Below are 14,328 nucleotides of genomic sequence, written 5' to 3'. Positions count from 1 at the left end.
AGGTGCAGGACTTCGACCTCGCGTCTTTACGCGTGCGAAGCTTGGCAAAGCTGGAACAGATGGGGTATCCTGCGTCGCATCCTTGGCATCGGACCATTCGAAACTCGATAGAGTCAGGATTTGCTGGACTGCTGCTCGTACTGCTTCCCAACCTCACACACCTTGACGTCTGGGTGAAAGATCATGCTCGCGGTCCACCTTCAGGCGAGTGCATCTCAGGGCTTTTCGGGGGAATGTTCGCCCCTGCTAGCATTATTCACGGTTGGAGCACGCTTCGACATTTGACTACGAGCGACACACACTTACTGAAGTCCGGCATCCACTACGAGAATCTCAAAAGCCTCGATCTAAAAACGATTTCCATTGGTACCATCCTGCGTCTCAACGGTCGTGGGTGTCTACAGGGCGCCGAGAACCTTGATGATCTAGCCTTGAGTGTCTCGATACAATTTGCAGATCGTCCTCTCGTCGAGAAGGCGGAAATCCAACTCAGTGACCTTTTCGAAGCTCTCGACTGCAGCCGGCTACGAAGTCTCAAAATGCAGCTGTGAGTTTGTTAGTGCATCATATACGTTGCCTCTGCTAACATTCGCCGGCGCAGTATCAACGACAGCTATCATCTCACTGACGACCGAGATACCCAGCTTGATGCTGGCTATCTCATAGATCAACTTGATAGCATGCGAGACAGTCTAGAAAGGCTTGCCATCACGCATGAAATTACTGATGACGACTCCGATTTAGAATGGCTGCTGGGATTGTTGACGAACCAAAAGAGATCATTTAAACACTTCACCAACCTCAAGCATCTCACCATTCCACAGTTGTTCTTTTTCAACGAGGAGACGGATCGTTGGCTGGAACACTGCTGCCAGCCGAGAGATTTGCCACCAAAGCTCGAGACGTTGGAAATCTTGTACCCTCAATCAGACATAGAAGACTGGGTACAGGTAGAGCGCTTCCAGCCCCCAGGATATCAAGACGATCCGGCTTTAGGCTTTCAAGCCAAGCTGCCCTCGGCTTTGTGGAAGATCACATTGACGTGTCGCGACGAAGTTGGCTCATCTGCATCGTCCTTCACGAAGGACGTAGAGCCGATCTGGGTGGTGCTGTCGTTTGATCTCCTAATTGAGACGTATGTCTTCTGTCAGACCCAAGGAAACTGGTACAATTTGAAAGACTTGCGCTACGAGCAATTAGACATGAACGAGGAGGAGACCGACAGCGATATGTCAGCGATGTTATTAGCGCATTCTGGACCTCAGGTAGAATCGACCGACAGCGAACTGGAAACGACTGATAGTGGAGACTACGACGAAGAATCGGACGAAGAGTCGGACGAATAGAGACTACAAGCGAAGCCTTCTCGATCAACAGTCACTTGATCTGGCAGCCTGCTTGCATGCCCTTATCAATCCACAGAAACGGACGCAGAGAGACTACATGCAAAGCCACCTCGATGGATTCTCAATGGACCAGACGGACTGGACGGCTACAGCCTCAGTATTTGAGCCGGCGAGGCGAGGGTACGCCATGCCCGACTAGCGCACGGGCGCAGTGGTCCAGATGTTCATTGGAGGCGTTCATGCATGTTCCCGGTCAGCGATTCGAGCCGAATCCCGCCCCACCATCAACGCTTAGCCAAGATGGTCCTGCATGCAGCAAATATTGGGCATTGCGCCTGTTTATTCCCATGGCAGTAACAATTCGCGACATCATCATCCACATGATCAATACGATGTCCGAGTACCCGATGACATCCTGTGGCGTTCCTTTCCAGGCTTCTGAGCGCGCATCTAGTATGCAGCCTAATATATCATGCAGCCAACACGGACTACCGGTCTTGAGCGGGCAAATCCGAGCCCATCACTGAGGTAGACTTTTGAGATGCAAGTCAATGAATGGTACTATCTACGCGGAGATCAGTCTGTGGGCGCGATGCGTCAAGTCCGTCAGCCTCGTAAATTGGCGATATCTTCCACATGTCTATTCTTGGGCGTGTGCGGAGCTGGACTTCCGCATCAACCTTGGACAGTGCTATTGTAAGCTAAGCTAGACGGGCATCATGGCGTTTGCGAGTGTGAGATGAATGATTATGGTCGAGAGGCGATGGGAACAGAGGTCAGCGTCTTGTAAGCTGACATGCCGCCAGAACCTTATCAAAGAACTATAAGTTCGAAGCTTTCCTTGCATTGAGACTCATATCAGCAATAAAGCCGCTGCCTTCACTTCTCAATCTTCGACATGAGCTTCAGGTCCAGTCTATCAGCGATTTATATCGCCGTACTCATCCTAGCGGGTTCAGTCAACTCTGCCTCTGTCACTATCAGCCGTTCAGGATGGACCGCAACGTCGGACAGTTTCCAACCTGGTAATGAGCCTTCTAAAGCGCTCGATGGAAATGCGACATCGTTCTGGCACTCAAAATATGATCCCGCGCCGGCCGACACCCTACCAAACTGGATCATCGTGGACATGAAAGCATCCTATAACATCAACGCCGTCAGTCTGCAGCCACGCCCAAGCGACAACGCCAATGGCAGGATCGGAGGACACAGGATCGAGATTAGTACCGACAACTCGAGCTGGAAGGTCGTCGCTGTCGGCACATACAACAACGATGCGACGACCAAGAGGACTTCCTTCGTCGCGAAACCGGCACGATATGTTAGGATCACAGCTACTTCAGAAGCTCAAAGCGCCGTCAACCAATGGACCACCATCGCTGAGATCAACATCTTCCAGGATACAGCATACGCTCCGCCAGCGGCAGGCAAAGGCTTATGGGAGAAGACTGTGGATTTCCCGCTTGTACCAGCAGCTGTCTCATTGCTCCCGAACGGAAAAGTGCTGATGTGGTCGGCCTTCGCGAAGGACAACTTCGGCGGATCCAGAGGCTTCACCCAAACAGGCATTTATGATCCTGCTACTGGCGAGTCGAGCCAGCTTCAGGTCTCCAATACACAGCACGACATGTTCTGCCCAGGTATCTCCCTGGATTTCAACGGCCGTGTTATTGTTTCGGGGGGCAGCGACGCTGCAAAGACCAGCATCTATGACCCTTCTGGTGACGCCTGGACCCCAGGAAGCGACATGAGGATTGCTCGGGGGTACCAATCTACCGCTACTTGCTCCGACGGGCGCATCTTCAATATCGGCGGATCATGGAGCGGCAACAGGGGTGGCAAGAACGGAGAGATCTATAGCGCTACTGCAAATACTTGGGCTCTGTTACAAAATGCGCTCGTCAGCCCTATGCTTACAGCTGATACTGCGGGCGTATATCGTTCGGATAACCATGCTTGGCTCTTTGGGTAAGTCCAGCGCCTGATAATCATTGACCTTATTGCTGACCAACTACAGATGGAAGAACCAGACGGTATTTCAAGCCGGCCCTTCGATCGCCATGAACTGGTACGATACTGTTGGATCTGGAAGTACCACGGGTGCTGGTAACCGCTTGGATGACGGGGACGCCATGTGTGGCAATGCAGTAATGTTCGACGCCACAGCCGGAAAGATACTCACTGCAGGAGGTGCTGCAAACTACGAAAACAGGTATGAACCGCCTTTCGCATCACTCACGCAGCAACGCTGACATCGTTGTCTTTTAGTGACGGACGCACAAGTGCCTATGTCGTCACGATAGGTGCACCAAAGACAAACCCAACTGTCGCCAAAACCCAATCTATGACCTATCCGCGCGGTTTCGCGAATGGTGTCGCGCTTCCCGACGGAACAATTTTCGTTGCTGGTGGACAATCGCGTCTGCACCCGTTCAACGACGATACGGCGCAGCTGACTCCGGAGCTGTGGGACCCCACTACTGGAAGATGGACACAGTTGAACCCCATGCAAATTCCCAGGACATACCACTCCGTAGCAATCCTCATGCCGGATGCGACCGTCTTCGTCGGCGGTGGCGGCTTGTGCGGTTCTTGCGGTGCCAACAATCACTTCGACGCCGAGATCTTTGTACCCCCCTACCTTCTGAACGCTGACGGTACAAAACGCGCACGTCCTGTCATAAGCACTGTAGCCTCTACTGCCAGACTCGGCGCGAGCTTGAGCATCACCACGACTGCGGCTGTTACCAAGTTCTCGCTGGTGAGGTTTGGCACCGCCACTCATACCGTCAACACCGATCAAAGAAGGATCGCATTGACGATGTCGGGTAGCGGTACGAGCTATACGGTGGCTATCCCGGGCGACCCTGGAGTCGCGTTGCCTGGATACTGGCTTTTGTTCGCGATCGACGCCAACGGCACGCCTAGTGTCGGCAAGACGATCAAGCTCGCTTTGTAGAGATGCGTTGAAAAGGGCAGGGACCTATGTGCCGATTGTTTCGTCTTGCTTCTTTCTTTTGCTACGTGAACCGCTTCCTGCTTTTGGGGTTCGACGTCCTCAGGCCGAGTACATCAGTACATTACGAGTTTGCGACGAGAACGTCTGATATGCCTCTGGGTTTCACTTCTCGGTATTTTGGTTCCATTCATGCACTCTTCATTGTGAGTTAAGCTGTCGCACGGTTGACTCATGGATTGCCTCGCTACATTAAATATACACATTAAGAAAGGGAACAGAAAGTAACAACACGCGCTCTCAAAGTCGACATCCTACCCGAGGCTCCAACCTCAGGTCATTTGCCAACGCGTAGTAAAAGGTCTTCGATCTATTTTTCTTCCGCTTCATTTCACGCAAATCTTTCACTGTCGCGTGGCTCTTATCGCCGATTGGCCTCCACAATGCCAGCGGCAATCTTCTCCGCGAGCGCATCTACGCGAATGTTAGCAGACGTCCGCACAACACTTGAGCTCGCATGGGAAACTTACAAATCGTACTGGTGGGGTGACCCGGCGGCAGGATAGGCAATGCACTCGCATCTACAACCCTCAAGCCCTTGACGCCATAAACCTTAGCTTCGGTGTCCACCACCGCCATGTTATCATCCTTCTTTCCCATCTTACACGTGCAAGACGCATGCCAGATGGTCATCAAACTGTCTCTCACTACAGCCAAGATCTCCTCGTCGCTGTCCTTCTCCTTGCCTGGCCAGTATTCGTCACCAATCACAACTTGCTGCATAGTTTCCGAGTTCCAGATTTGGCGCATGCGACGGTAGAGCGCGACGGCGAGTTCTTGGTCCGCAGGAGAGGTGAGCCAGTTGGGGTTGATCAGAGGCGAGCTGCTCATGGATGCCGATTGCAGGGAAACGTTGCCGCGGGACGTGGGTGCTACGATGCCTCCGAGGATTGTGGCGTACTGCTTGCCATCTAGGGGTTGTTGGAGGACAGGGAGGGAGAAGTCGCCGATGTAGCCGTTTCCGCTGATAAGCTGTTCAAAGTTTGTGATTAGTGTTCATCCTTCAAGGTTATCATCAAGAACGCAGGGACTTACCTCAGCTTCTGGCCAGTCATCGGTAAATTGGTTCAAGGCATCGACGGTGGACTGAGAGAAGTTTTGACGGAACTCTTGGGGTAGCTTTTCCCAGCCGAGGAACTCGACAACGTTGGAAGAAAGCACGCCTTCGCCTTTCAGGGTGTAGTCGGCCAGGGCATCGGCAAGTGCGACGGGGTTGTGGAGGGTGTTATCCAGCGTGTTGAAGCTGACTTCGTAAGCTGGTCCGAACATAATGTGATCCCACATGTTCTGGCCTACGCCAGGGCGATCGGCAACCACGTCGATGTTGAACTTCTCCAAAGTCTCCTTTGGACCGACGCCCGATACCATTAGTAGCTGGGGACTATGGAAGGCGCCTGCGGAAACGATGACCTCCTTGGAAGCATGGATGTCGTAGGTAATGGCCGTGGACTGAACCCTTACGCCGGTCGCGGTCTTGTTGCCATCAAAGAGGATCTTCTGGGCCTGAGTGTTTGCATACACGGCGAGCTTGTCGTTGTCGAGCGCTGTTTTGATGTATTCGTCCGATGCACTGCGGGTCTGCTCCTTCGCGTCGATGAAGGTTTGTGTGTAGTGTGTTCCCATGAGTTTGCCGCTATCGAATTCGCTGGTCCTTTTCAAGCCGACTGCATGAAGAGCCTTCTCCATCCAGGTCGAGAATGGAGAGACATAGTTGGAGTAACCGATCTGGATAGGTCCTCCCGGTGTTTGGAAGGCACTCTCGTCGTACTGCGTAGTCACATTGTTGCCACGTATGGCGTCGTTCGGCTTGGTGAAGGTGACAGCCTTCTTGAAGTAGGGTTCAAAGTTGGCGAACGTGTAACTCTCGTCGCCCACAGCGTCGGCCCAGGTTTGGTATGAGCCCTCAGTACCTCTGGAAAAGGATTAGTACACTGAAATCGGATGCAGAGACGGCTCTTCTTACCTATGGTGAATTAGGAAGTTGAGCGCAGAACTGCATTGAAGATCTTGTTAGTATTGTAATAAGCGTTGTGTTATAGGAGGGCCTTACGAGCCACCCAAGCATTTTCCCTGCGCATAGTGCACGCGTCTATTATCCGCGCCCGCTTGAGGCTCCGTGGTCAACACCCAATCAACAATAGGATCAGAGTCTAGAGGATTGGCACCGATTCCCACGATGCCACCGGCAGGTGTGGAGCCTAAAACAGGCTTTCCGATCTGGTAGTAAAGTCCAGCCTCAATGATGGCGACCGAGTAGCCCGCTTCAGCGAGGCGGACACCGATCGCATTGCCGGCGGTGCCACCACCTACGACAACGTAGTCGTACGTCTTCTCCACGCCGATAGCGCCTTCGATGGAACCAAGTAAACCTTGCACTAGCCCTTTGCCACTCAGTATCGAACCTAATGAGTCCAGAAAAGGGTTCACGAGTGAGTCCAGTATCGGCGCGGCATGGGTGTGTGGAAGGCCGAGCGAGGCAGTCAGAAGTACGCTAAGAAGCGAGTGCTTTTGAAGATGCATGGTAATAATGAATGACAGAAAACAAAGTTAACGAATGTGTTACACAAAGGAGTGTGGTGGAATGAATCGTTACCAGGCATGACCTGGGGGATCTAAGAAAGTCTATCGCATCGTTTAGGGGCGTGCGTACCATTCGGCCTTGTCGCGGAACTATTCGCTCGGATCGCATCGCCAGGCAGAATAGATCCCTGACGTGGCCGAAGACATCCCTCACCGGGCCGAATGTATACCTAGGGATGCCTCATTGTGGCTACCGGCAACCTGATCATCGTCTCAATCGGCAAGCCCCTTGCAAACATAGAATTGCGATTAGCGATTCTTGCCCCAAAGTGAACGACTACATGGAGACATCTGAGATTGCGCGCGAAGATCCGAATGACTTGTTGGAAGAATACCGAGGCGCAAACTCGGTATGCCGTGAGGTCGAGAGCATGAGGGCAAACGCGATGCGTAGGATTTGTCTGCCAAACTGTGTCAGGCCAAAGACTTCAATCTCCGATTGATCGCGCACTAGAACAGGCAGGTAACCCCACGATCCTGATTCCCCGCGACAATCCCGCATGCCGACACCCGCAATTCCCTTCTTAGAGATCCCGGGGGCCAGGAGTGGTTTCTCTGCAGTGTTATTCGATCGTTGGATTGTGGGGAGATTTGGAGTGCGGCGTACAGCCAAGGAAGCAGGCATTTGGATCCTTCGCGCCTTCGATGCTGCGCCACTTTTACTCTGATTGCGTACCAAACAATGGAAAGCCAATTGAAGACATCTATTACCTGGATCACATGCTCCGCACGCTGCTCAATTAGAAGTTTTCTGACTGGGCCAAGAGCTTGCTCGAACAAGATCTCGTATATCCCTGCTTTGGCTTCCAACAAAGCGACTCAAACAAACTGTACTGCACTTTTATCCGGCGACTAAACTATGAAGAAAGTGCCTTCTGAAGTACTCCGGGGAGTTTAAACACTAAAACACATGTTGTCTGGGATATCTCCCGAGACTCCTCCGGAATGCCCCGGATAACTTCAAATGCTGAAATACCCGATGTCTGAGAAGTCAACAAGCCAACATGGCAGTCAATACGTATTACCATGGTCCGCTGCTAGTCTCGAGTTCGAACAAAATAACGATTGGGAGCTCACTTACGTCACTATTCTTCAAACTTATCGATCAATAAATCAATTTAAGGGTTATCGGTTCGAATAAGCACGTAACGCTAGAATTCGTCAACATTCAAGATCGCATGACATATCAGTACCCTGCTTGGATCATTTACTTCGTCTAGGCCTTCTCTTCCAATCTGAGAGTGAGGGTTCAAATCGCCTGTTGACAAGTCTGCTATCCTTCGTCGGAAACTCTCATCGAACATCAGGACTACGCCACAATGGAAACCCCCGACTCAAATCAATACTCGTCTAGTTCCTTTAGCCCAGTGCAGGTGCATAGCTCAGTAACGGAAGCAGAGCTCGGCGAACTTGTGAGTGCTAAAACTTACAAGTGAAGAATCGCAAATTGACACGTCCAAGGGCGAATGTAACGACGTAGCCGTCATTGGCATGGCCTGCCGTGTGGCCGGTGGAAACCACAGCCCCGAACAGCTATGGGAGTCTATCCTGGCGAAACGAGACGCTTCGTCCGAGATCCCAGCTATGCGATGGGAGCCCTACCGCCACCGTGACGTCCGCAACATCAAAGCGCTCGATAACACAACATCCCGTGGATACTATCTGGACGCCCTGGAGGACTTCGACCCGAGCTTCTTTGGGATTTCGCCTAAGGAGGCTGAGCAGATGGACCCGCAGCAGCGTATCTCTCTTGAAGTAGCGTGGGAGGCGCTGGAATCTGCAGGCATAGATCCTAAGAACCTCTCCGGATCTGACACTGCCGTATTTATGGGTGTGAACTCTGATGATTATGGAAAGTTGCTGTTGGAAGACCTGCCTAATATTGAGCCCTGGTTAGGTAAGTTCTTTCAAGACTGTTGGTTCACTTACACAATGTGTGCTCTGGATATTCCCGTTCTAATCTCCCGGACAGGTATCGGAACCGCGTACTGCGGCATACCGAATCGAATATCGTACCACTTGAACCTCATGGGCCCGAGCACGGCAGTTGATGCGGCATGCGCAAGTTCACTAGTTGCGATTCACCATGGACGCCAGGCAGTCCTGTTGGGCGAGTCGAAACTGGCTATTACTGGTGGCGTAAATGCGATTTGCGGGCCTGGGTTAACGCGGGTATTAGACAAAGCTGGTGCTATATCGCCCGATGGCTCGTGTTTGTCATTCGATGACAATGCACATGGTTATGGAAGGGGGGAGGGTGCCGCAGTCGTAGTGTTGAAGCGTTTTCGGGATGCGATAAGAGATGGAGACAACGTCATTGCTCTTCTCAAGGGTTCTGCAGTCGCTCAGGACGGCAAGACGAACGGTATTATGGCCCCGAACGCGATATCACAGGAACTCGTTGCCCGACAAGCCCTTAAACAAGCAAAAGTCGACCCTGCGACTGTAGAGTACGTTGAGGCTCATGCGACATCGACGCCTTTGGGGGATCCGACCGAGGTCAGCGCTATATCGGCGGTTTACGGTGTATCCAGATCGAAGCCGGTGAACGTAGGATCAGTGAAGCCAAATGTCGGCCACCTCGAAGCAGGTGCGGGAGCAATAGGGTTCATCAAGGCTGTTCTGGCACTGAACAAGGCGCAATTTCCGCCGCAGGCCAACCTCACCAAGCTCAACTCTAAGGTTGACTGGGAGAACTCGGGTACACAAGTCGTGCAAGAGGTTTCTGACTGGCTGGAGGTGGAGGCGCATCCACGTCGGGCGGCTATATGTTCATATGGATATGGGGGCACCGTTGCTCACGCTATCATCGAGCAGTCTTCGTTTCGCCTTGCTACGATGAACCAACAGAACAGCGGATTTGCTCACGTGCCAGTCACGCTTGCGGTCTCGGCCCCACAACGAAAACGACTTGCTGGACAAGCGGGTTTGCTGGCGAGGTGGTTGATAGGTCCAGGGAAGGGAGAAGATCTGAGGTCAATTGCGAACACCCTTGCTCTCCGCCGCGCTCATCATGAGTACCGAGCAGCATTTGCTGTTACCAGTGTAGAGCAGGCAGCGGAATTGCTCAAAGTATTTGCCGAAGGTGGTAACAACGGCGAGTGGAGTTCTCAGGGCAACGCGCTCGCGACGAACACAAAGAAAGATGTTGTTTGGGTTTTCTCAGGTCATGGCGCACAGTGGAACGAAATGGCGAGGCAGCTGGTTGCCAATCCCGTCTTCCACGGCGCTGTTGAGCCCTTAGACCACATCGTGCAAGCAGAGGCTGGGTTCTCCCCTATCGAGGTGTTCCGAAAGAGTGGCAGCGACTTCGACGAGTCCGATCGGGTGCAAATTTTGACATATGTCTTCCAAATCGGACTTGCTGCTTTGCTTAAGTCAGAAGGAGTCACTCCTGGTGCTATCATTGGGCATTCCGTGGGTGAGATTGCCGCCTCGGTGACAGCAGGCTGCCTTACCCCAGAAGAAGGTACCTTGATCGTCACTAGAAGAGCTGGGCAGTACGCCAAAGTCAAAGGTCTTGGAGCTATGTTCCTTGTACATCTGCCCTTTGATCAAGTCAAGGGCGAGCTATACAATGAGCAAGATGTTGTTGCAGCAATCCATTCGTCGCCCTCAGCTTGCGTCATCAGCGGAAGGGTCAAAGCCGTCGAGATGTATGTTGAGAATCTCAAAAAACGAGGCATCGAGGCAATTAGGGTGGCTACCGACATCGCATTCCATTCTGCAGCAATGCTGAGTCCGCTGGCGCAACCAGTGAGGGAGATGTTGGCGAAGGACATCCGGCCTCGGCCAGCAACGATTCCTCTCTACTCGACCTCCGACCCTGATCCACGCTCAGACACCCAACGAGACGCCGAATACTGGGTTCACAACATGATCAGCCCTGTGTTACTCACGTCCGCCGTAAAGGCGTCCATTTCAGACGGATTCCGACTATTCCTCGAAGTGTCCAGTCATCCAATTGTATCCCTATCAATCAACGAGACCATTATCGGTGATGGAGTGGAGGACGAAGAGTTCGCAGTCATCCCAACCGTTCGCCGTCACAGGTCTCCGGAGATGTGTGTGGCGCAAGCTATCGGCACGTTGTACACAAAGGCCGCGACCATCGACTTCGACAGGTCTCTTGGCCGTCGATGGGCACCGGGAGTGCCTGGAACGCATTGGGTGCACAAGCCGATCTGGAGGAAGGTGCATAGTGGCAACTCGCTGGGGTTGGACAGCCTCACGCATGACGTTGACAAGCACACTCTGCTAGGCCAGTTAAACCCCGTTTCCGGCACTGCAACCAAAACGACTTTGTACACTACCAGATTGGGTAATGACACCAAGCCATTCCCAGGTAATCATCCACTCCACGGGACTGAGATAGTACCCGCTGCCGTGTTGATCAACACTTTCTACCACGCTACAGGGGCTTCCACTTTGTCCAACATTGACCTGCGCGTCCCAATAGTCATCAGCGATGTACGAGACGTCCAGGTAGTCTTGGTGGATGATAGCATCAAGATAACCTCAAGGCTGCATCAAAGCAGTGCCGCCAAAGACCAGTCTTGGGTTACCCATACTGTCGGTCGTTGGGGCGCACCTCAATTGGATACCAGCGTGATGCCTTACATCGATGTTGAAGCTGTCAAGCGGCGAATTGGTACTGCCCTGCCCTCCAACTTCTCCATCGACCACTTGGACAAGGTCGGCGTTTCAGCCATGGGATTCCCTTGGGCTGTCACAGAGCACTTTGGCGACCTCAACGAAATGCTTGCTCGCGTCGATGTTGCGCCAGATGTCGCGGACGGCGCCAAGCTGCCTTGGCATGGCTCTTCATGGGCCCCTCTTCTCGACGCTGCAACATCTGTGGGGTCTACCATCTTCTTTGATAACCCAAGATTGCGGATGCCAGCACAGATTGAGACGGTCCAGTTCTTCACAGAGTACGGGGTGTCGCCGCCCAAGACCTGCTATCTCTACGTAGAGGAGGCCAGCGAACGTGGATCTCCCGCAGCTCATGTCAAGGTATGCAATGAAGAGGGTAGAGTGTTGGTCAGGTTCAAATCGATGCGCTTTTCCGAGATCGAGGGCACTCCAGGCGTCAACGGGAGTGTCGAGAGCCTGGTCCACACCATCGCCTGGGTGCCTGCACCGTTCTCGCGGAAAGCAGCTTCATGGGAAAGCTTCCTCCTCGTTTCAGAAGACCCGGCTACACTTGACTGGCGCTGGAAACAGCTGCAAAAAGAGCGTAAAGTCAAAAACGTGACTGTCGCCCGCGTACAGTCGGCAGCAGAAGTGGTTGCTAGATCACTGGCCCCCAATACGGCCATCATATACTGTCCAGGGCCCGTATCGGTTCTCGCTGACATACCGTCCAAAGCCGAGACGTTTCTCTCCACGCTGCTGCTCTTGACCAAGCATGCAATTGACAGCACCTCTACTTCCGCGAACGGAAGCGGAAGTGGAAGCAAAGTCTTCGCCATTACCACAGCAGTGTCAACTGCCGACACACCCACGGCGCTGTCCCATGCTCCGCTCCACGGGCTCGCACGTATCATTGCATCCGAGCACCCTGACCAATGGGGAGCACTAATAGATGGCGAGGATCTTAGCGGTGATGAGGCCTTTCCCATGCTCGCAATGACGTACGTCCATGATCAGGACGTCATCTGTATGGAGGACGGTCTTCCCCGAGTTGCTCGTCTGCAACCGCTGCCGCATGAGAAATTGTATGATACCTCTGCCTCTTCCTCTTCCTTTTCCTCTCCATCTCCCTCTTTGATGCCTAAGCCAGCAGGAACATATCTAGTGACGGGCGGACTGGGTTCGCTCGGGCTCGAGGTGGCGGGCTGGCTCGTGGAGAAGGGGGCGCGGCGATTGGTGCTGGTATCTCGACGAAAACTGCCTGCGAGGTGTGATTGGGACAAGCTTGAGGCATCCTCATCCAGCGGCCTCAAGCCTGCTGTCGACAAGCTTCTGGAACTCGAGGCTTGCGGAGCAACGGTATACACACTCGCGGTCGACATTAGTGCAGCAGACGCAGCGGCAGTGCTGCAGACCGAATTGGACAGACTACAACTACCACCGGTGCTGGGTGTAGTCCACGCGGCGGGCACGCTCGAAGACCAGCTCGTTCTGAATGCCTCACCCGAGGCCTTCTCGCGCGTGCTACAGCCCAAGATTGCTGGGGCGCTGGCATTGCACACCGCTTTTCCACCGCGAACGCTCGACTGGCTTGTCCTCTTTAGTTCGTGCGGCCAGCTCTTCGGCTTCCCGGGCCAAGGCAGTTATGCCAGCGGGAACGCCTTCCTGGACTGCCTGGCCACCTATAGGCGCGCGCTTGGAGACAATACCGTAGCCTTTCAGTGGACTAGTTGGCGTGGCCTGGGCATGGCAGCGAGTACTGAGTCTATCAACGCTGAGCTGCACAGCAAAGGCATCACCGACATCACGCCGGAGGAGGCATTCCGCGCTTGGGAGCATCTTGGTAAGTACGACCTAGCTCATGGTGCTGTGCTGCGGACTCTACCCTTTCCTGAAGGTGAGCCGTTGCCCGCGGACATTTTGGACGACATCGCAATAAGAACAAAGGCGCTCTCACCAGGTACTGTAGAGGGTGACATCGATGCCGACACCGCAGCTGGAGGCGGGATGCCTACAAACGGCCTTGATCTGAGGATATGGTTGGAACAGAAGATCAGAGATGTCGTCGCTGGGGTACTGATGTTAGAGAGTGCTGAGGAGGTGGACCCGCGCGCCGCCATAGCGGATCTGGGCGTCGATAGCGTTATAACAGCGACGCTGCGTCATCGATTACAGAGCGTCTTGAAAGTCAAGGTGCCGCCCACTCTGTTCTGGAGTCATCCAACTGTTGGCCATCTTGCTAGTTGGTTCGCAGAGAAGGTAATGGTGTAGAAAAAACACATCTGCGTCGTGCCGCGCTAGTTACACAATAAGCTTAATATAACGTTAGAGATAGATATATACCTTTTAGCAAACTGCAACACCTAGATAAAAACTAAAGCTAGTACAAAAAACATAAGTCTTAAATTATAATATAAAAAGATATCTAGTGCCTTAAGCCTAATTTAGTATTATCTTTATAGTAAAATAATATTAAAAGATATTAAAAGATATTAAAAGACTTTAAGCTAATCTTTTTTAGATAGTATCTTGTACCTAATTTTATAGACTCTATTTAGTAAAAAAATATTAAAAGACGCCTAGCTATTATCTTAGAATAGCTAGAAGATTTTAAAATTCTAAAATATTTAGTATATATTACTATTAGCACTAATACTTATATAGACTATAACTATATATATTTATATACTTCTAAAAAGCTTATATAGTAGTTAAGAACTATATAATATAGTAGTAATAAAAATACTAGTA

General features: G+C 52.3%; 4 protein-coding genes across 4 annotated transcripts; 3 read left to right on the top strand and 1 right to left on the bottom strand.

The window, feature by feature from the left end:
- Positions 1-539: 539 nt before the first annotated feature.
- J4E84_007528 (uncharacterized protein) lies at positions 540-1,346 on the top strand (the record flags this gene model as incomplete). Its single annotated transcript, XM_049390111.1, has 2 exons — positions 540-547; positions 602-1,346. The coding sequence occupies 2 exons, from the start codon at positions 540-542 to the stop codon at positions 1,344-1,346; spliced, it is 753 nt and encodes a 250-aa protein (XP_049241964.1).
- An 898-nt stretch (positions 1,347-2,244) lies between these two features.
- Positions 2,245-4,305, top strand: J4E84_007527 (uncharacterized protein; the record flags this gene model as incomplete). Its single annotated transcript, XM_049390110.1, has 3 exons — positions 2,245-3,314; positions 3,364-3,558; positions 3,615-4,305. 3 exons carry the CDS (start codon positions 2,245-2,247, stop codon positions 4,303-4,305), a joined length of 1,956 nt encoding a protein of 651 aa, XP_049241963.1.
- Positions 4,306-4,723: 418 nt separating this feature from the next.
- J4E84_007526 (uncharacterized protein) lies at positions 4,724-6,882 on the bottom strand (the record flags this gene model as incomplete). Its single annotated transcript, XM_049390109.1, has 5 exons — positions 4,724-4,776; positions 4,833-5,334; positions 5,398-6,274; positions 6,326-6,355; positions 6,413-6,882. 5 exons carry the CDS (start codon positions 6,880-6,882, stop codon positions 4,724-4,726), a joined length of 1,932 nt encoding a protein of 643 aa, XP_049241962.1.
- Positions 6,883-7,946: 1,064 nt separating this feature from the next.
- On the top strand, positions 7,947-13,848 carry J4E84_007525 (putative PKS-like protein biosynthetic cluster; the record flags this gene model as incomplete). Its single annotated transcript, XM_049390108.1, has 2 exons — positions 7,947-7,952; positions 8,404-13,848. The coding sequence occupies 2 exons, from the start codon at positions 7,947-7,949 to the stop codon at positions 13,846-13,848; spliced, it is 5,451 nt and encodes a 1,816-aa protein (XP_049241961.1).
- Positions 13,849-14,328: the final 480 nt, after the last annotated feature.

This window comes from Alternaria hordeiaustralica, assembly GCF_023758085.1.
Source record: "Alternaria hordeiaustralica strain BMP 2776 chromosome Unknown scaffold_17, whole genome shotgun sequence".
Classification (NCBI taxonomy): Eukaryota; Fungi; Ascomycota; class Dothideomycetes; order Pleosporales; family Pleosporaceae; genus Alternaria; species Alternaria hordeiaustralica.
This window is presented reverse-complemented; position numbering and strand designations above follow the sequence as displayed.